Source organism: Brachycentrus maculatus, unplaced genomic scaffold, assembly GCF_059751285.1.
Source record: "Brachycentrus maculatus isolate JH-2025_06_01 unplaced genomic scaffold, ASM5975128v1 h1tg000105l, whole genome shotgun sequence".
In the NCBI taxonomy this organism is placed as follows: domain Eukaryota; kingdom Metazoa; phylum Arthropoda; class Insecta; order Trichoptera; family Brachycentridae; genus Brachycentrus; species Brachycentrus maculatus.
Genome location: NW_028280859.1, coordinates 7,501 through 31,111, shown reverse-complemented (window position 1 = coordinate 31,111; position 23,611 = coordinate 7,501). Strand labels below are relative to the sequence as shown.

At 31.2% G+C, this 23,611-nt stretch overlaps 1 protein-coding gene across 1 annotated transcript in view; it reads right to left on the bottom strand.

Annotated features, from left to right (window-relative positions):
- LOC148310098 (uncharacterized) overlaps window positions 1-23,611 on the bottom strand; it is a 29,521-nt gene that overhangs the window by 453 nt on the left and 5,457 nt on the right. Inside the window, exons 2-6 of the mRNA XM_088258978.1 lie at window positions 20,621-20,808; window positions 17,271-17,383; window positions 12,847-13,204; window positions 10,934-11,016; window positions 10,178-10,288 (exon numbers count right to left, since the gene is read on the bottom strand). Coding sequence (XP_088115104.1) covers window positions 10,178-10,288; window positions 10,934-11,016; window positions 12,847-13,204; window positions 17,271-17,383; window positions 20,621-20,808 — 853 coding nt within the window. The remainder of the gene's footprint in view (window positions 1-10,177; window positions 10,289-10,933; window positions 11,017-12,846; window positions 13,205-17,270; window positions 17,384-20,620; window positions 20,809-23,611) is intronic.

Sequence of the window (23,611 nt, the reverse complement as noted above, 5' to 3'; positions counted from 1 at the left end):
TAAAAGCTTTACTACGGAACATGAGTTTTATCTTTGTGTAAAACACTTTACGGTTCGTAATACATCCCTAAAATAACCCGCAAAGAAACGGTGAGCCATCTCAAAAGAAAATATTCTGAACATTTACAACGATAACTTCATTTTCATCATTTGCGTTTTTAAGAAAAACGTAATTCGGAAACCATGCGTTCGTCTAAAAATTCACGCAAAAATGAAAAACGTTTTAATGTAAAGGTAATGAAATCTTTTGAAATGTGTTTTGAAGATTTAACATATGTAAATTATATCATAATATCTGTTTCCCCGTATTTACACATAAAATAAGGAGTTGAGTGTTTTCGAGATAATGTTGTTATAGAAATTTACATACCTAGGTAAAAATATTTAAACGCAAAATTCTTATGTTCCCCAAGTAGATAAATGAGCAAACATTATTTTGTTTTTTATTTTTTTATTCTTCTATAAATTTAAAAATATGTTATTACACAAAAAACGTCATTCCCAAAAGAACTAATCTATGCAATAATTTTAAAATGTGAAATTAAATTTAATTTACTGTTTAAAAAAATAAGTATGGGTAAAATTTTAAAAGTAAGTATAGATAAAATTTAAAAAGTAAGTGTGTCACATAAAAAAATTTTGCTAGCCGTCCAAAGAGCTTTTCGTATTTACGTAAATAATATTTAACAAAATATATATATATATATATATTTTCACCATGGCCACCTTTCGAGCGCAAGTATCCTGAATTATAGGAGAATATAATACCATTGAGCTGACCGATAGGAGGAAATTGATTACTCTGGACGTGTGTACCGGTTGGTGGGGGAATGAAAACATGTTTTAAGGTTTCCAATTGAACATCTTAATACTGGCTTTATTAAGAGCTTCGAATATTTATTTACATTTGGTTCATATCGTCTTTTCAAGGATGAATTTTATAATTTTCTTAATATGTTTTAAAGTAAATTATTTAAGGTATATCATTTAACAGATTCGGGGAAAAGTTTTGATCTCAAAAATTACCGACTCACCAACAAAATCAACTTTTGATACTCAAACAAATTCAAGGAATTTTCTTCCATGCTGTCTTTACAAAATCGATCTTTGTGCTTTGATAATGGGAAATTGATAATAAAAATAACAGGAAAAAGAGATTTCCTGCACTAGAATAATAAAGTAGTAGGATTTTTTTGATAATCAAGAATATCTTTACAATATGTAAAATAATTCAATTTTTTTCACTTATATTAAAATTTTATTAAGAAAGCTCAGAAAACGTAAGTAAGATGATATAAAAAAAGGATAATAAAATATTTAAAGAAAATGATTTTTTTGTTAAAAATATAAGTTATTCAAGGAAAAAAAGGCAAATAATTTATAAATTGAGCACTTTATTCAATACAAGAGGAGATGTTTTTATGTTTTGGGATTTTTTTCTAATGATGTAGTGCCGTTAAGGGTACTGTATTATTGATGAATAATAAATGGGATAAAACATAATTGGTTCTGTTGTTATTAAAAAATAAAAACAAGTGCATGTGTATATATATATATATATATATATATATATATATATTATATATATATATATATATATATATATATATATATATATATATATATATATATATATATATATATATATATATATATATATATATATATATATATATATATATATATATATATATATTTATTTATATATATATATATATATATATATATATATATATATATATATATATATATATATATATATATATATATAATTATTAGAGCAATATATTAATTAATAATTAAACCATATCCGCTCCCTAGGTGGAGCATATGGAGTCCACAAACTGTGTCCAGTTCTCTTGCATCCTCCCAAGTCAGATCCGCGTCTCGAAGTTCTGACGAGAACTGCCGACGAATTGTCGTCCTGGGCGGCGCGAACCTGATGCCTTGTAAAAGAGGCAAGCTTGATTAAGTCTCTCAGGAGGCATGCGGAGTACATAGCCAAGCCAACTGAATAGCCTTTTCTTGACGACAGTTGTGACCAGGATTTGCTGCGTCCTACGCCTTCATTCTTCACAAAGTCTCAAACCACTGCACGCCTAAAATTCTCCGCAGACACCTATTCTCAATGCTCAGCACACGGCTGCTCTGGGCCCTTGTAAGGTGCCATGTTTCACAGCCTTATAAGAGAACAGGAGCAATGCAGGCATTGTATAGGTGGAATTCAGTCTTCACCGAGTATAAATCCGATCTCCAGACAGCCTTTATACTGTTTAGCACTAGGTTTACGGATATTTTTTTATACCTATCTCTACGGCACCCGTCATATTGACGGATGAACGTAAAAGCTATTTTTTGTATATAAAATGTTTTATTAAACTGAAATATGACTAAAATAGACAAAACATATTAATATTAATATTTTTATAACCCAAATGAACTGAGATTGTTTTTGAAAAGAAAGATGGCCCCCATTTTTTGGACTACAAATAAGAAGCCTTTAGCGATTTCGCCTCGTATGCTCCCCTGACATATACAATTGCTAAAAAAGTCTTCAATTGAAATGTTCCTTTTTTTACAACACGACGCGTTTCTATTTCCGTGCAGTCTTTATAACTGATATGCGTATGTTCTAACTCACGCGTATCAATTGTTAGTTCGAAAGCAGTTCTGTTGCATTGCTGTGGGAGGTGGATGCGGTGAGAATTGAAGATACGCCAGTCTCATTCTCGAAGTCAGTGCTTGATAAAATGCGTATTCTTTTTCTACCTCTAATGTTTTCCATTTCTGACGACCCTTCTGAAATTTTGCTGTTGCCGGATTCGGCAATCTCTGATACATTTTCATTTTCACTTTTTTCAAATTCTCTTTCTTCAAAGCTAGCATAGCTTCTTCAAAGTACCGGAATATTCTTCATCGATGTTAGAAATTTCGTTCAATAACTTCAAACACTTTATTGATTTACTCATGTTTGCTTAAAATGTGTGAATATAAATCAATAGTATTGCTAAAATAAATACTCATTTTTAGAAAACGATATTATCGAAAACAAACCTACAATAACTAGATATTTTTTTAATTACAGGCTATAATTCTAAAACTGAAGACAATATGGTCAACTTTGCTAGAAATCAACTAAAGAGGCCTTTCTTATTGCTCCATAAATCATAATGCTCCAAATGCACTTCCGAGCGCGTAGGTACTTGTTAATTTGTGTTTGTACTTGTAAAGAAAAAAAAATCGAAACACCGATGACATTCTTTCTTCCTTGGTTCACAAAAATTGTAGAAATAACGTTGTTTCAAAACAAATATTTTCACAAATGAAACGAATTCAAAAGGGGTATTCTTTCAACTACCGAATCCATCAATTAGACGGGTGTCCGTAGAAATAGGTATACAGTGATATGATTTTCAAAAATAAGAAGTTTTCAAAAAAACAAAAATGGTAAAAATATTTGCACTGATCTATTATGAAGACAGTCATTTAAAAAAATCAGAAATTCTGTCCGTGTTGTCAAATTTTACAAAGCAAATCAGAAATCCGTTAATTTGAGGGGTGCCGTAAACCGAGTGTTAAATGACCCTGCGAGTCCTAAACATAGATGAAGAAAATCTGATGATGGGAAATCTATGTTGCGATGTCAAAAATAACTCCTTTTTTGGAGATAATCCAGTTTAGTGAACAAGTATTTGGACACTTAAAATTTTGTAAGTAAATTAAGTAGTCAAATTTCAAGCTTTAATAAAAATTTCAAATTGTATCCTCTAGTGTTTTCAAGTATGTAAATATAATTCGGACCTTACATAAAAATTAAAGAATTTTGGCTAAATAAAAGCTTTCCTCATACAATCATATCAATCAACACAATCGTGTTTCGAGTTTAATCAATAAATCTAGAAGTTTTAAGAATTTGAGTAGTGTGGTTGTCAATCGTGGGTAGAATTGGTGAATGTTACACGTGTGTAAAGGTGATCACTTTAACCAGCCTATGATGGTCGTAAGCCCTGTAAATGTCCGGACTTCCATAATATTCTTCATCTTGGTTGAGATGAATCTAAAAATTCCATTGTTTTATTTTGTTAATTTTATTCTGTATTTTTCAAATAACAAATTGTTTAAAAATAGGATCGTGAAATGTTTTTGAATAAATTTGTTTGTTAATTAAAATAAGATAAATGTTAATCCTTTACATTTTCATTTATCTTGAGTAGTTTCCATAAAATACGCTGAAATTTAACTCTGCCGGAATTAACTACCGTAAATTTTTGTTTTTATTCTAAAATCAACCCTAGAGTGGTATTACGAACGGCTTAACTACGTAGTGTGGACAAATTTAACTTTACTTCAATAGGTTTAATTCTAATGACTTTGAAAATTTTAAACCGGTCTTCCAAGCAAGTAATCATGATGCCAGGAAGTTAAGTTCAAGTCCTTAAATACTAATCATTAGTTTTTTTTACCGAATAAAAGTAACGTCAAAAGTTAAGTATGTTACGTAGATAACGCGTTTATAATGGAAGCCCTGAAAGGTTTTATTACCTTGTCCAAATATTTGGGTTGGAATTACTAACCGCTCGAAGGGAAGATACGCTAAGGCCTAGCATAGGATTGTTTAATATTCAATTAAGGTTTACGTGATCCATACACGCGGGTTTACAGTGAGGAACTTTTGAATGCCGAGACGAATTTGTGAAGCAAGGAATAAGGAGAATGTTAATCTATCCTTTGATATTCCCTTTAAGATCAATTAGTAATATTTATTTATTTATTGTTTAATCACAAATTAAAGATCAAAGCGAAACGACTGTTTTAATCTAAAATTGACTTTTAAAATAAATACATTAAAATATTCAATCTTTTTTGTTTGTTTTCAACCGTGAAATAAAAAACTTTTAATACGCCTCTAAAGTTAACATTGGTTTTTATGTATAATATGTAATTATTATTCATTTTATGTATTATAATTAATATTCATTTTATACAAAAAATTGTACGGTTGTTCTCCTTTATAATAAATTATCATATTTCACTGGATTACGGATCCATGAAAAGTGAAAAAAGGTACCAATAAAAGGTATATATATATATATATATATATATATATATATATATATATATATATATATATATATATATATATATATATATATATATATATATATATATATATATATATATATATATATATATATATATATATATATATATATATATATATATACATATATATTTATATTTATATATATATATATATATATATATACATATATATATATATATATATATATATATATATATATATATATATATATATATATATATATATATATATATATATATATATACAAATATATATAAATATATATATATATATATATATATATATATATATATTTATATATATATATATATATATATATATATATGTAAATATATATATATATATAATATATATATATATATATATATATATATATATATATATATATATATATATATATATATATATATATATATTATATATATATATATATATATATATATATATATATATATATATATATATATATATATATATATATATATATATATATATATATATATATATATATATATATATATATATATATATATATATATATATATATATATATATATATATATATATATATATATATATATATATATATATATATATATATATATATATATATATATATATATATATATATATATATATATATATATATATATATATATATATATATATATATATATATATATATATATATATATATATATATATATATATATATATATATATATATATATATATATATATATATATATATATATATATATATATATATATATATATATATATATATATATATATATATATATATATATATATATATATATATATATATATATATATATATATATATCACCGTGGCTGTTTAACCTATACATGGATAATTGCATAAAAGAACTGAGAGATTTAAATGTTGGAGCTAGAATGAATAATTTGACTGTCTGTTGCCTTTCGTATGCTGACGATGCTGTTCTTTTTGCCGATAGCAGAGAAGACCTGCAGGTGTTGGTGGCAAAAGTGTATAATGTGTGCAAGGAAAGTGATTTATTGATTAATTTTAGCAAATCCAAAATTATGTTTTTTGAAAGAGAAGAATGCACATCTGAATGTGAAATATTGGTAAACGGAGAGATATTGGAACAGGCAGATGATTTCGTGTAGCTGGGTATTATGTTTTCTAGGGATGGAAAGATTGATAAAGACATAGAGAGGAGAGTGAATGCTGGGAACAAAGTGAATGGTGCACTGAAATCAGTTTTAGCAAATAAAAACCTATCAGCGGAAGCTAAACTGGCAGTGCACAACGGAGTCCTGGTTCCAACTCTAATGTATGGAAGTGAAACATGGAGTTGGCAAAAGAAGGATGAAAATAGACTGAATGCAGTCGAAATACGATCTATCAGAAGAATGTGCGACAAAACGATGTATGATAGATGTGCGAATAGTGAAATAAGGAAGGAATGCAAAGCTGAGATAAGCATTATCGATAAAATTAAGAAAGGTGTGTTGAGATGGTTTGGACATGTAGAACAAATGAGTGAGGAAAGAACGGTAAAACAAATTTATGAGGCGAATGTTAGTGGGAAAAGAAGCAGAGGAAGATCGAGAAAAACATGGCACGATCAGGTATGCCAAATACTTGAAAGTGGTCAGGTTGGGAGTCGTAACAATCGGCGGGTATGTATGAGAAGATGCAAGAACGTGGAAGAGACGAAGAATGTTTGCGAGGATAGAGTGGTGTGGCGCTCTATTCTCTCTGCCTACCCCTTCGGAGAAGCGGCGTGATGGTTAGTTAGTTAGTTAGTTATATGTGTGTGTGTGTGTATATAAAAGGTGAGAACTGTTTTTGATCTAATTTAGTTTTCTTGATTGTCTTGAAAAGTTATATTATTTGTGTATATTACCTCTCAAGATGCCTCTCGAGGCTCCATTTATTACCTACATTCCGCCTTTAAGTTAAGTATTTTACTACTTATAACCAACATATTATGAGCGTATCTACCTTAGCATAAAATTGTTATTACGTGAAAGTTTCATAATAACATTATTACGTCAGAATTCTAAGATGTCTTATAACAGAAGTTGGCGTAAAATAAATTTATCGCCCACTGTGTTCCCACTCTAAAGTTAAATTTAACCACACTTTTGTGTACCTTACAAATATCAGCATTTTATCCTGCTCAAATCATTATCCGCACCCAGTGGTGCATCAGACTCTATATATTGCTTCAACGCAGTGTTATCTTGGTCATAATTGTACGAAGACAAGGATATCACTTCAGCAGATATTAAAGAAACGCGAGGGAAAAGATCGCTTATTTATTTCCTTTGACCCCTTGGGAATCGAATCCGGGACCTAGAACACGGTAGCCTAACTCGATTACCACCCAACTACGGAGGCAGAGATTAAAAATGTTGGACTACATAAATATCCGTGAAACGGGGCAATTATTTCAATAATAAACACCGATGAAAACTCTAAAGGAAAATGAACACACTTAAAAATAAAATAAACCTGATTAATTTGTTGAAACTCGTTAACTGAATTAAAAATAAATATTGACTTGAAAATAAAAATAATTAATACTTGAAAAAAAACAAATACATGTTGTGTTTTAAAATCTGATAGCACAATGGTTTAATACACAAGTTTTTAATTGAAGACTATTTAAAATGGTATTTTTTCCATTTTTAAAGGGTGGAATTCAAATACGGGTAGATATTTATGCTGGCGTAAAGTAAATATATTAGAGAAAATTGTTTTCCGGGTACCTACTTAACCCTTGGTTACTACTCATGGGTATACGTGACTCTGTGAACTTTTTTTTGGGAAACGAAGTTTTTGCCTAATAATTCTTAGACAACCCCGCACCCCCGCCCGTGTATTCTCAGTATTGCCCTCGTGCTTGTGCATGGTGGGTATGTTTTGCCGGTTTGTGCTTATTTCGCGCCATAGCAGTAGGGATAGGGTCACGTTGACCCTTGAATAGTAACAACGTCGGTAAGTGAGAACCATTAGTTTTATTTTAAATCGTTTCCTCTAGTGTAAAATATATACTATTTTAAGAGGTTTTTATATGCCATTATAGCATAGGTTTTTGCCGTTTTTTTTCGGGTTTGTTTTTGCCACAGGTATGGGTAGTAGAAATATGCTAAGGAATGAAGATATGGGAATGCTTTGCTTGATGATGATGATTTGAAAAAGGAGGATATTTCCGCAAATTCAGACGCATCTACCTCTGCTTTGCCTTCTTCTCTTGAAGTCAAATAAAAGAGAGATTCCAAGGGAATTTTTAAAGCATAAACAGCAAAAACAAGAGAAGTAGAATCGTCATTGTTTGGTTTAACAGCTAAAATAACGATGACATTATATGTTCCTAAAAAATCCAAAGCAGTGGTTCCCATTTCTAGCATGCATCACGATAGCAATATAGTTCCTGATCAACACAATAAGCCCGAGATGATCACATTTTACAATGAGACAAAAGTCGGGGTTGACGCTTTGGACGGTGGCCGATGGTGTTATTTTGCGTAATGGTTAATATTACAGGCATAAATAGTAAAATTATACATTATGCAGTCACCGGAAAGTCAATAAATCGACCAAACTACCTTCACGGGCTTTGCATAGAGTTATACCTACAATACGCTCGACAGCGAATATGCAATGAAATGATACCCTGGCAATTGCATATGATAACATCAAGGGTGTTCAAACTGCTGCTAATTTAACCAAAGAAGTGACGTTATTTTGTTCTTTCTTTAAGAAAGTATCTTTGGTGAAGCTAAAAGATACAGATAATTCAGATGAATCTTCAAGTTGCTTCTTTAGACATATTTTTCCACATTAACAACTCACCTTATTATAAGAGTGCAAAATAACTCAGAAATACGATTATATTTAAAGGGTCTTATTTATAGCTTGGGAAAGTCCTTTCAATATAAGCTAGGCAATAAATATTTTGTGATAACATTATAATTTATACGCCAACCATGGCAAGTAAATTGAAATATAACTGTACAAGTTAGATTTTAATCACAGGATTTGTGGTATTAGTTATACTTATAGGACCTACATATTTGACCTATAAAGTCTCAGAAGATGAATAGTGAAAATATTAACATTTGATTAAGATTGAAATGTTACGGGTAAAGATACTTACGATACTTAAGATACGTACAATGTACAAGTCTTTGAAAGAGTCAACCGTATATCTTATTGAAAAAGCTGTATGATATCGGTAATCTCTGAAAAATAATTAGGTCCATTTTACATCTTTTAATTAAAAAAAATATAGTGAACATTAAAGTAGTTTAAAAAATAATATATGAGTTCCCACCAATGTTTTTTTCTTTTTCTTTTACTTTATCCCATTTTTTTAAATAATGTCTTTATTTTTTATATATAAGAAACTGTTATTTGATAATTTAAATATTTTTTTTGGGAAAGGCTCTAAGTTTTTCTGAAAGTTGGCATATTTAATCTTCTCTAAGCAGAAATATTACCATATACATTGAGAGTATTCCCAGATTTGACACAATAACTCTATGCTACTTGACAGGTTGCTCTTGTAAAGCAACTTTTTTTATGAACTATGTGGAGAAAATTAAAAAAAAGTCTAACTAAATTATATTCTGATTTTAATTTGAATTCACATTAAATAGCATTCAATGTCTTAGTAACTGCCAATCAAAATAATACAAATTTCCTTAACCATTATCATGTTTCTAGAAGCACCTCAGTATAGGCAGTGAAAGGGATTTCTGTATGTCAGTTAGTCAGCTAGATCCGACTCCAACTCGACATTGGCGTGTATACAGACGCCTTCACAACCCCGGCTAGCACATTAGTTAGATACGGAGCCTAAAAACAATGGAAAAAACAACCCTTACAACACAACCTAGCACAAAGTCTTAACCACGGTCCAGAAAGACAACTTTCAATCAAACGTAACGTCCGATCCATCAGTCCTAGATACGCACCGGTAGAACCGAGGGACGATGCGTCGCGAGACGTAGAGTGGTAACAGATCTAGTCAGTCAGTCTATGAGTCAGTGAAGTTAAATGCCTTCGCCTACTTTGAAGGAAATAACACAGACAGGACGTGAGCTCAGTTCAGCCAGCCCATGGAAAATCCCGGACTTCCTCCTTGCTATCGCTAGTTCAGACAGGGAAGTGAAGTGATGCGCCTAAACAATAAATATGTGAATCAAGAAATTGAAACCAATTTGTGTCGTGTTATATTAAGCGTTTAGTCATATTATTGATATATTTACGCGCTGATTAAAATTTGCTACAATTTTGGGTCAACCTTAATTTGTGAAGTCAATGAGTAATTCAATACTTGAGAATTAGAGTAAGATGTTTTTGTTATAGACTGATTTCAATTTTTCTGACCATCTCAAATATAAAAAGTAACAGTTATCGGATAACTAAAAAGAAAAACAAAGACTTCAAAGCTGAGACTAAAGTCTCAGCTTTAAATCCTGACGCAGCTTAGTATTACCTAGTAATTTCGGCAGTTTAATCAAAGTATTTTGTACAACAAAAATCTAGCTATCCTAAAAAAAAGCATAAATGATAATTGAAATGTGAATAAGGTGGGTAGTTTTTTTCACCCATACCAAAACTACTGTCAATCGAGTTTGATAAAACAAAACCAAATAACGCATTTCCGACATTTCAAAACAGGGCAAATACTGAAATTTTGGAGGGTTATTTTATTTTAAGCTGAAGCACTCGTCATTAAAACAGTTTTGGTTAAAGAGCCCAATGCATGTAAATAAATTGTATTGAAATCAGAAAAAAAGGAAAATAAGTTATGTATTCATTACCTTTTGGCCAATGCTTTTTATTAAATTTGTTTGTTTATTGATGTGGTTGCAAGTCGCTGTGCTTCGAGTAGTCCCAGATCCCACTGCAACAAGAAATAACATAAGTTTTTATAATTAACAACGATCCAATCTAAATTAAATATCATGTCTAGTTAGTTTATTGTTTCGGCATTAACTTTGTGGTAAGACATGTTACAATAATTAAAGAAAACACTTCGTTTTTTACCACTTGAGTTTAATTATAGACTACATGTTTCAGAAGCTAAACTTCCATCATTCAGGTCTGTATAATAACATATGTTATTATACAGACCTGAATGATGGAAGTTTAGCTTCTGAAACATGTAGTCTATAATTAAACTCAAGTGGTAAAAAACGAAGTGTTTTCTTTAATTATTATGTCTAGTTAGTATTTATTTCGTGAGAATTGTGAATGGGAAATTCATGTAAGTACAGGGTGGGGCGTGGTCACTTCCATATTTTAAAAAATCATGACATAAAAAGTAATGTCAGAATAGATTTAATTATTTTATTTTTAAACAGAAACAAATTTTAAGTTTTATTTTATTTAGTTTTAAAAACGGCATCTAGAAGGCTGCCTCTGTTCTCGTTAATGCGCTAAGATAAGCGAATTTCGACATTTTTGTCAAGTTTTTCCAGCATATCTGTGCCTTTGTCGGCATTAGGAGCAGCAATATTATCCCTCAGCTAACCAAGAGTCTTTGGACTGTTTTTATAAATCAATTTTTAAGGTATAAAATAGTCACAGGGAGCTTAATCTGGGGATCGCGCTGGTTACTGAAGGTAGCCCCTAAGGGAGATGCGCCGTTCGGGAAGGTGTTCCCGCAAAAAATAATGTAAGTTCATGTCGTGTGAACCGTTGCGTCATCCAGTTGGAACAACACATCCCCAAAATCTCTTTCTTCGAGTAAGGTATAAAAAAAACTTGAAGAAATGGATATGACAACGACGTTTACGACTGTCCACGTTTTCATGCATCCTGATGGTTCTGGAAGGTCCATTTTGTTTCTTCATCACATTACTAGTATCCCTGAACGTGTCCACCTACATCGTATTACATGATACCTGATGTAAAAATCAATTTACGATCAGGCACACGACCTGCAGGCGCAATATTGAATTGTTTTCTGAATGCACGCTGAGTTGCGATGACGGAGCGGCCGAAGGAAAGGTAAGCCTCCACGGAAACGCGCACTCCTCGTTTATCCATGGCATGATTCACACTAAACTACCCTAAAAAAATATTTAAGATTCTGTGCTTTCAAACGCGCTATAGGAACGCGTTCTAGAAGTAACTGTCGTTTTGTGGCGAGAGTTTCAAAAAAGGTAGTGACCACGCCCCGCCCTGTATTTACAATCAAATTCAATAATGAACATAACCCACGTGGTGTGAGGACTCGTAAAAACATTATTTTTATATCCTCGGTCATTACCAGTCTGATGATGTCAGTAATGGCGAAACCTAATTACTGATCAAATGACATAAAAGTAGAAAAAAATATATAAATGTTGTTTTATTATGTTTCCTCAGGGAACAAATTTAGTAATCATGGCTCATTTTGTCACTCCAATTTCCAACCTTTTTATCTTGGGACTAACCATCAACCACCGCTTAAGAATTTTCAGTAAAAAAGACATCATAACAGTTCTAAACATCTCATATTATCAGCCAATAACTAAAGTCATCAACTTTATCGCTTCTATTGATCCCAGGAAAATTTCAGAAATAACACAAATGGTTTATATTTAATAACACACGTTTCTATTTTAATATTTGTTTTTGGTAAAAGATGTCGTAGTAAATTTTTGAAAGGGACATTTATTTATTTTTACCAAGAAAAAAATAAAAGGATGGATATTGCTTGAATATTATAATACGACTGCTCACTTACGCAGGCGAACTTCCTTAGCTCCTCGCCACACCCTTCTATGCAGCTCGTTTGAAGACTTTCCGAAAGCCCACTGGGGGTGGTACCTCGAGGTATCTCGAGGGCGCTTATACAGGCGTGGATTATGATATGAAAATGATAACGATAGATTGCCTTGCATTTTGTCCTCCAACACCTCACGTGGTGTTGTGTCTCTGAAATTCTCAGGTTTTGTTAACGACAGAAAGATGCGAGCGGCGTGTTTCAGGTGCTTTAAATTGCCGCTATTTTCTTGGATCGCCATTGTCATTACAGATGATGGAGCGGGCTCATCAACAGCTACTGCGGGCGCTTGATGACCCAGCTTTTCAAGTCCAGGTCTCTATATTTTACCACCATATACTTAACGATCACCATAAATATACTACGAAGGTAAAAATATATAAAAACAGAAATTTCAATTTTCTAATTCAAATTTCATCTGTGACACAAAATCCATTGTAAGTGAACTTTAATTATGTGTAATTAAATGTAAAATAATATATTTGTAAAAAAAAACAACAGAAAATTATTGCCTATACACTTAAGCTGTCGCAGGTTAACTAAAATATACAGAAGAGGATAATTTATGTTTTCAAAAACAATGAATGCTTTAGAAAAAAAGTGAAACGTAGAAAATATATATATTTTTTAAATTTTTTAAATAAATAAATTATTTTGTGTGTCTACAAAATATTAACATTATTTAAACGATTCTAAAAAATAACGGTAAAAAATCGAGTACTCAAACTACGCCGTATATTTTTTATCAATGATATTAATATATAAAATAAATATAAGTGATTTTTTCACTGTAATATTTGTTCAATATTATTACCCTGGACTGGTACCTGAAGCGGAGGGCTGATCACCTTTCCTTCATGTGTAAACGATCAAGATAACACTGCGTTTATCTGACGCAGTGCCCTATGCATCATTGGGGTGCGGATAAGGGTTTTATTATTTTTATAGTAAAGGCACAAAAACCGATAAAAATGAATTTAACAAAATGTTCTCTTCTTGTCAACAACTTGTTTCCCAACCAAACGTTATATCATAAAAAAAAGGTTTTCGGCTATTCTATAAACCCTACTTGGAGAGAGGTTGACGTTTAAATGGACATCAAATCGTTAGAGTCGCGTGGGGCAACCGTACGCATATTTTTATTTAGATTTTTTTTTAAACACCGTTTTCAGAATTCTGATTTTTTATATTAAAATATATCGTTTCTTAAAAACATGAAAAAACTTAAAAAAAACTATTCGGTCTTCAAAAAAAGTTATATTAAAAAGTTTAAGTATATGTCGAATGCGTACACTTGCCCCGCGTGGGGCAAGTGTACGCATTCGACACCATAGTGTAAGTGTACACACACCATAGTGTAAGTGTACACACACCATAGTGTAAGTGTACACACACCATAGTGTAAGTGTACACACACCATAGTGTAAGTGTACACACACCATAGTGTAAGTGTACACACACCATAGTGTAAGTGTACACACACCATAGTGTAAGTGTACACACACCATAGTGTAAGTGTACACACACCATAGTGTAAGTGTACACACACCATAGTGTAAGTGTACACACACCATAGTGTAAGTGTACACACACCATAGTGTAAGTGTACACACACCATAGTGTAAGTGTACACACACCATAGTGTAAGTGTACGCATTGCGTACGGCTCATGTTAGGGGTAATTTACTTTCAATTTTTAATGTTTTGCAGTTCTCATGCCATCATGCTTTATATTGAATATATTCTATCCAATCTTATTCGGGCGGATCCTGATACTTCTCATTGTATCGTGGGCAGAAGTAACCTTTACAAGTCTTTACACACAATTTACCGTCTTACGCTTCTTTATGGTAATCCTTTTTTATTGTTCGCAAGTAGAGATGGTCCACTTTCCATTGTTTTAATTTTTGGTTTTCGAACCATCTTTGTATAAACCTCTTTTTTTTTCGGATTATTTTTATATAGATTTTTGGGTGTGTTCTGCTTTCGGCAAAGGACTTATATCCGTTATTGAAATGTGAGGGACTGATGTTGTACCGGTGTAGTTGTAGTTAAGTTTGAAGCACTTTTGTAGAGTACTCTCGTGGATTTCAATTATATCCGCGGCAGGCCGCTGGCTTTTGCCCTTTTCTATAAGCTTTTCGCAGCATCAATCTACGTTTGAGTATAAACCATTTTTTCCGGACACTTTCTTACATATACACGCGGCATTTTTCCTATAAAACGGAACATAAGATAAAAAAATATATATAAACGTGATGTTAGGGTAAATGTACGCAATATTTGGGTGCGTATACTTACCACCCAAAGTGGTAAGTTTATAATATACGCTTTCCATATAGTAAACGAGAGGATCCTCACCAACCCCGTCCCATTGCCCTGAAAGAGAATTCTCTATACGTATGTCGACGGACCTGTCTGGCACTCGACTGAATTTCTTTGTCCAAATATTGAATAAGGAATTCTCTTGTCTCATCTGTTAAGAGCAACCAAGCTTGGTGATTTTACAGTTTAAAGCAATCCATTTGAAACAACGTACTTATGATCTCGCGTCACAAATTATTTAATTTTGCAGTGATTATCCGAAGGTGTGCAACTATGTACGTTTATAAGAGAGGTGGTCGATGCTCCTTTATTTTTAACAAAAGTGGACATCGAGTTACGTTTAAGTAGACCTGACAATATGGGAAAATGTGTAAGAAAACTATTTATTGAAGCGTATGTTTACAAGATAGCTGTTATGGGTGGATGGTATGACGTTTACCTTTATAATATAAGTAGCAAGCACACCACGTTAGACATCCGATAATCCCGCCTTTTGACTCCGAATCTGTAACACAAATAATGAGGCGGGCTCATTAATTGTATCTACACAATATTTTCCATACTTTTATGATAAGTTAATTATAAATTTTAACATGAAAATAATGCTGAATTTTGTTGCTAGGCATTGTTTAGCTACTCAATATTGAGCATTTAAATTTTACATTTAGTTTTTATTGAAGAATAATAAATTCATTTTCACTGTCTCACTTTATTTTCACTCGAAGGTTAAGAGATAATATTAGTTCATAATTTTTAGTTCTTTAGAATTCAAATTAGCAATGAAGGAACTTGCAAAGGAGAGATCAGACGTAAAAAAAGACAAAAGTGTAATCCACTCCATTATTTTCTATACTTCTGAAACATGGACCATAAAAGCAACAGAAAGGAGAAAAATTGACGCTCTCGAAATGTGGTGTTGAAGGCGCATGCTCCGAATTTCATGGACAGTTACACTTGGATGGCCTTACTCTGGTCAATGTCTGTACACGACAGTTCTATAAACACGTTAGACGTGGCAATGAGGATAGCCTGGAACGACTGGTCGTGATCGGTAGCCTGGAGGGGAAGAGAAGGAGAGGAAGATCCTCCACACGATGGACCGTTAAGTCAGCAGCAGGCACCTCGGTGGTTGGAGTGCTGCGTTCAAGCAGCTAAGAAATAACTGGAGATAAGCAATTGCTTCCACAACGAGCACAACTCTCGGTAATGAGAAATAAGACGGAGAAGACTTTATTAAGTTAGTATGCACAGAATTAAAAAAAGTTTAACATAGATCATATTGCATTTTTCTCCGCTTCATCTATACTTAAGTTTTGAATCGGCTGCGCCCGTGGTTTAATGTATTGTAAATTACAGTTTTAAAATTTTTTTTTTTTTCTATACAATGTAAGCGGTGTTTATTTATCTTTAAGACGTAAAGGTAAAATCTGTGATTGTGGCAGACATAGGTTGTTTGAGCCAATACAGGGGTATATCTCTTAGGTACAATAAGATTGACGGCAAAGGTCACTCGAAATAATTCCTCAAGGACTCAAGGCCTCTAATAAAAATAAAAGTTTGAGTTTATTTTAGTTATATGTATTTACTTTAGTTGGAATTTCAAGTGTTCAATTATGATGTCTTCAGTTATAAGATAATTTTGAGCTCTTGATATTTAATTTTGACGTCGATATTTAAATAACCGGTTTAGGAGTTTTAATTTCTATTTATAATAAATAATTTGAATGTTTGACTACAGTTATTAAAATATATACAGTTAACCTTATAAAGGTAAAAATAAATTTCATGTATCACTCAATTTTGGGTGCTTTGCCAATAAATGAATAAGGTAAAAATATGTGCATTGACCTAAAAAAATTCCCGTCGATCGATTTTAGAAAATCTTATATCTCCAGAGATAATCCAGATAAAATAAAATATTTAAAACAAATTGGTGATCTTAGAAAAGCGAAAATATAAACTTCGTCTGCGAAATTGTTTAAATGTAAAAAAAGAGACCCAAAGGTTTTTGTCCAAAGGACTTTCTATTGCTGGTTAAAAGGTCAGCTTTTTTGGCCCACCTCTGTTGTTGGTCCGACTTGCCTACCTTTCTTGACCCAAATGACTCTCCTTTGTTGGTCCAAGAGGGAACCTCCGTTTGCGCGAAGGATTCTCTCTTTTTTGGGGCAAAGGTCTAATGAAGAAATGAACACAAGTTCAATTATCCGTAATTAAAATAAAATTTATTGTTAGACTTTTTCCGTATAAAATTTATAGGTCAAGATAAAATATTTTAAATAAATGTTTAAAATTCTGGTGAATTTGAAATATAACTCTGGAAATAGAGCAATATTTCAAATTCACGAGAAATAAACCCATTTTGGATATAATTAAATTGTACATATTTTTTTGAAAAAGATTGTATTTCTAAAATCATAATTCTATTTTTAAACCTCTTTTTTCATGCCGAAATTCCTTTAAAATACAATTTCACAGTGGTAGTAAAATTGATAAAGAACATAAACCAAAACACCGAATTAATTTACTTTAAAACTATCTGACCACAAATATTGACAAAATATTTTATTTAAATTCGCGAAATGAACAGAAAAACTGATGGTTTTCGGTTCGATTGTGATACAATAAAGGTTATAAAATGTTGTGATCTAAGATTGTGGTCGTAGGTTTTTGAAAAAAAAAAATTACAGGCCATATATTAAGCCTATAAACATAAATATAGTAAGTGAGGTTAAAGTTCACATACATAAATCATATTCTGTGAGAGTAGTAAAGTAAATTGTTGAAATTATGATTTAATACAATCGCTACTGATCAAATTGTATTGAGTTCATTCGTTAATCATCGTATTCTTTAGCTGATCGAATCGTTTAGGGTACAAAACGTAGAATTCACAAAATATATACACGTCATGGATTACCGATGAAAACAGGTTAACATGAGTATATTGAGAGATAAATATTTGGTCACGTTTGAAAACTTTATTTGATTTACGCGTTAATACATAGTACGTGAAAGGTTTTACTTTTACTGCCATTCTTAGTTATACATAAAATTAGAAATACTGTTAAAGATGTTCGTTTTTCTTCTTCTTACTATTATCTTATCTCAATAAAGATGAAGAAGAATATGGACGTCCGAGTCTTATATAACATTGAAATTGAAAATAAATTTCAATTAATGTAACACGTTTTTAAAGTACCAAAATATTCCATGTGAAATAATCCTGTAAAAATATTTAGGGATTGTAAATATACGGAGTCTGTAGCTGGCCTTTCTTACATCTCACGAACCCGGGTTAAAGTCCGTGGTAGTAAAAATAATTCCAACTTATTATCACTCATTTTTAAATGTGATAAATACGGATCCTCCTTAAATATATTGTAAAGGGTAGAACACGAATGTTATTCATCGCAATTGGGCAAAGAACATGAAAGAAGAATTACTCAAAAGACTCGAATATTCATGTTTAAGATTTCTCAGTTGTGTTAAGTATTATGAAAGTTATATAGAATAATGTTAATTTTCCAAAGCATAGTTTTTGCGATGTCGTTATAAACAATGAGAATAACTGGTGTCCTGCAATTACATATTCGTATTTTGAAATGCCTAATACTTTTCACTTATCTCCATAAATAATAAACCTTTTCTAAAAAAAGATATGGATTTCTAAAAAAATATATAAATATGTATATATATATATATATATATATATATATATATATATATATATATATATATATATATATATATATATATATATATATATATATATATATATATATATATATATATATATATATATATAAATATATTTATATTTATAAATAGTATAATCACATAAATATTTTTTTCGAAAATAGAATGGTAATCTGTCGCATCCATTTAGTCGCCGCCTAAAGGCGTGACTCCTTCACTCAAAAATATTCTCAATATTTTATAAAATTCAAACCAATATAAACATTGTTGATAAACCTTTACAAATAAACGTCAACAATGAAACAAAAGTGTTTATTTTAGTTCCGGCAAATATTAATTTTGGTTGTTTGCGAAATTTGTGGTAACTGTAAATTAATTGAAAATCCGTAACAATGCTATTACAACATTGTGATGTTTGAAATGTTTTCCGGATAATATTTTGCACAGAAAATATTTTAACATGAAAGCTGGATAAATTTAATGAAGCTTAATTTTAAAGTTTATTACATAAATGAAACATTTGTTTTAAATATAATTTTTTTCATAAATAAAGAAAAACATTAATGTAAAAATTAATTTAACATAACCATCTTTTCAAAAAAGAACTAAATATGATATTGAAATTCTGTGTAAATTTGAGAATAAAAAAAATCGTTTTATATATTATTTTGAAAAAATAAAAAAAAATCTAAAAATCTAAAAAAGTCTCAATTCAAAACGTCGCAGGGAATTAGTCGGACGAGTAAACATGCAGGTGGTCTAGAGATCTCATTACTTGCTTGTTTTGGAATCGTGTGGATCGTAGCTTTGACCCGGTGAAACTAAGTGTCGGGTTGCAGTGCCGTGCTTAGTGTCGCAGACTCTTAAGTCAAAGTTTCTCGGTTCGAACCCATTCGATCCGATAAAAAAATTATCATTAACATAAAGTTTTCAAAACATTAGATATATTAAAAAAAACAACACCAAGCTCATGAAGGTTGGCGGTTGTTACTTCAAGTAAAAGACTATAATACCAAAATCCGCAACCACGCATCTCACACTACGACGTTATTTATATATAGACGTTATCTTTACATAGGCATTACTCCTCCACACCGCTGAACCACCCGGTGAATCCGCAAATCCCCCATCACGACCTTCGCCTTCATTCCGAGATTCAAACTAACCAAGCGAAGAATGTATGTAGTGTCTCACACAAAAATAATGTGTTGGAAGTTTCGATAACGGATGTAAAATTATATTGTTTCATGAAATAATAGAAAACATCCGAAGGTTCTATTTAAGGGGCTTATCCGTAGGTAGAATAGGAAAGATGTTGTAGCTTAGTTTAGAAATAATCTTTAAGCTACAATGTAAATAGCTACAAAGTTGAATTTATATGCGTGACATATTGCGATATATCCAACACGATGTATTACATTTACCGATAGCGAAATTTGTGAAACAAGTAGGCAAGCAAGTAGGCGCTACGCTGAAACGTTTTATTGATAACAACCACAATATTGGGCCCACTGGTTAAATGATAACCATACAGTATTACAGCATTTAAATAATAAATCTTCTTTTTAGTTTATTGCGATTTCTGTTTTCAGAAATTTGTATCTCACTGAGAGTACCGCTTCTAGTTTTATTGTTTTTCTGTAAAATTTATCTTAAGGTACATGGAGTGTTTGATGTTCCTATTCAAAATGATAATCGAAATGTTTGAACTCACCCGTTGATTTCCGATCCAAGGATCGTGGGAAGAGGCAACCGCAGCACCTAGCCGTCTCCCTCCTCAAGTTCATAGCGTAACTTCCGTACACGAGGGGATTCATACACGAGTTGGAGACTGCCATTAGGAAGAAAAAGTCCTGCAGGCGACTGTCCACGCTCTCTGCGCTCTCTCGGTCAAACATGTACCTGGGGAGACGGAAATATATCTTAGTAGGTATCTTACTGTCAGGAAGTTTTTAGTGCCTTTCATGCGTACAATAATATAGAGTTACCTCGGCTCGTAATTCTGAACCCAACAAACGGTAAAGGACACACGGTCAACCTCAATTTTCATATTTTAATTTCTTTAAATTTCAAAAATTATCAACTGAGATATTTCACAATTCGTGCAAAGGAACTACAAATAGACTCTTAAAAGTTTCTTTTTAACTTTGTGAAACCCGGTGAATAATAATTGAGGGTTAAAACCCTCTAGTAAAAACTATATAAATAATCACCGGATATTGAAGGCTCAAGAAAGACAACTTGCATGGATGAGCCTAAATGAAATACAAGGTACTTAGAGCTTCTGCATTAAGGATAATGAATATAATGAAGAAAAAAATAGAAAATTGGACCCAGCCTATGATAGGTCGTAAGCCCTGTCCATACCCAGACTCCCATCTTATTCTTCATCTCTGTTAAGATGTCAAAAAACAGAGTTTAGTTATTTATTAGGTTTATGAATACATACAAATATTCTCATACAGCAAAAATCGCTTTGATAACTCTATGAGTTAATCAACAATGGGTGACTGGACCATTATTGCTAAGTTAAATAACATATAATGAAATTGTTTAAAACATTTAAATTCAGATTTGCAATTAATGTTCGTATGTTAAATTACCATTGTACTTCAACATATTTTTTGAGATTAAGAATGCAAACTTTTCACAATATAGAAAAATTATAATATATGGTAATGTAACCTTTAGTGCCTTGAAATATAGTACTTGTGCTTACCTAATCTAAATAATATTTCTTTAAATGTTGTACATCTCTTACTTGTATTTAATCGTTTACTTATTTGTCCGGTAACAGTACGAAGATGAAGATGTATATATTAAATTTTCTCGGTCAAAGCAACAATTTATTGATCACTATTTTATGGCCTTCTCAAGATATTCATTTTTTAAAATCTTTAATAAAATATCTACTCCGGCGATTATTAATGATAAAACAACTCGAAAAGACGGAGATTAATAATTTAATAAAAACTAACTAACTAACCATCACGCCGCTTCCCCGCAGGGGTAGGCAGAGAGAATCGAACGCCAAACCACTCTGTCTTTGCAAACATTCTTTGCCTCTTCTACATTCATGCATCTCCTCATCCGTACCCGACGATTATTACGACTCCTGACCCGGCCGCTTTCAAGCATTTGACATACCTGATTATGCCAAGTTTTCCTCGGTCGTCCTCTGCTTCTTTTTCCAACTACATTCGCCTCATAAATTTGTTTAACCGTTCTTTCTTTACTCATACGCTCCACATGTCCAAACCATCTCAACACACCTTTCTTAATTTTATCGATAATGCTTATCTCAGCCTTACTTTCTTTCTTTATTTCATCATTCGAACATCTATCAAACATCGTTTTGCCACACATTCGTCTGAGGGATCGCATTTCGACTGCATTCAGTCTGCTTTCATATTTCTTTTGCCAACTCCATGCTTCGCTTCCATACATAAGGGTTGGAACCAGAACTCCAGTGAATTCCATAATTTAATAATAGTATCAAAAACACAAAAAAAAATACAATTGAATAACAATAGTTCAAAAATCAAATGAAAAACACTTCGTTTTATTCTGTGTACTCACGAAAAAATCTAAAACGTAGATGATGCAAACAAAAAAAAAAAAAACAAAAAAATCATTGGCCTGAAGGGCCGATTAATATACGTCTGAAGGACTTTCTATTGTTGTGTTCACCATTTATGGTTTTAACGGTTTATTTGAGTTGACCCAATAGGGTTGCCTTTGTTGCCTCAAAAGGCTTCACTTCATATAGCCAAACACTAAGGTCTTAATGAGAATTTACCAAATCTGAAAATGCTTGGAAAAAACAAATTTAGTATAAAACAACAATCTACATCACGGATATCGAAAAACAAATAGTAGATAAGTAAGATCCTCGATATTTCGAAATCAAAACTAAGCATGTGTCAAAAATGAAATATTTTTAGATGAATGTGTAAAAGTGGATCAATAATAAAAATAGATGTTTGATAAAAAAAATAACGATGTCAAGTAATAGCTCTGCGAAGCTGAGAATCTTAATATTACGAGTGCAAGAAAGGCAAATTGCGTCTTAGCTTCTCACTAAGTAAACCGTTAGCATCCCATTATTTACAACCATTGGGAAAAAATAATGAATGTTAAGACAGAAAAATGAAAAAAATATATAATAGCCAAAAAAATATTTCTTCCACCCGTATTTATCATCTAATTTATTTAAAATGAATAGTGACATTTACCGACAAGGCAGTTAGGTTAGGTGAGGTCAACAAAGCGTTTTAATAAACAAAATGCTATTACATAATTTCTTAACAAAAATTAAAATTTTATGATATTATATTTTCTGTTGCCTTTATTTTTTTGAAGAAGTTTCGTAATTATTATGAGAAATACCAATAATTTCTTGTAACTTCGGAGTTATAAACATAGATTTTTTTGTCATTAATTAAACTTGTTCGTAACATAAACAGTAAATAAAGATGAAAAATTATTTTAGGTTTCGTTAAAATGTTGCTTGCTGTTTTAGTTTTAATTGAACACATATTTAATTTTTTTATGAAATAATCAAATTTTGTGAAAAGTTAAGGAAAAATAAGCTACAGAATATAAAAACCTATCTTAAATTTATAATTGAATACAAAAAGTTGTATATATGTATAAAAATTTATATAGATAGATATTTATATAAAAATAATATTCTTTTAGTATA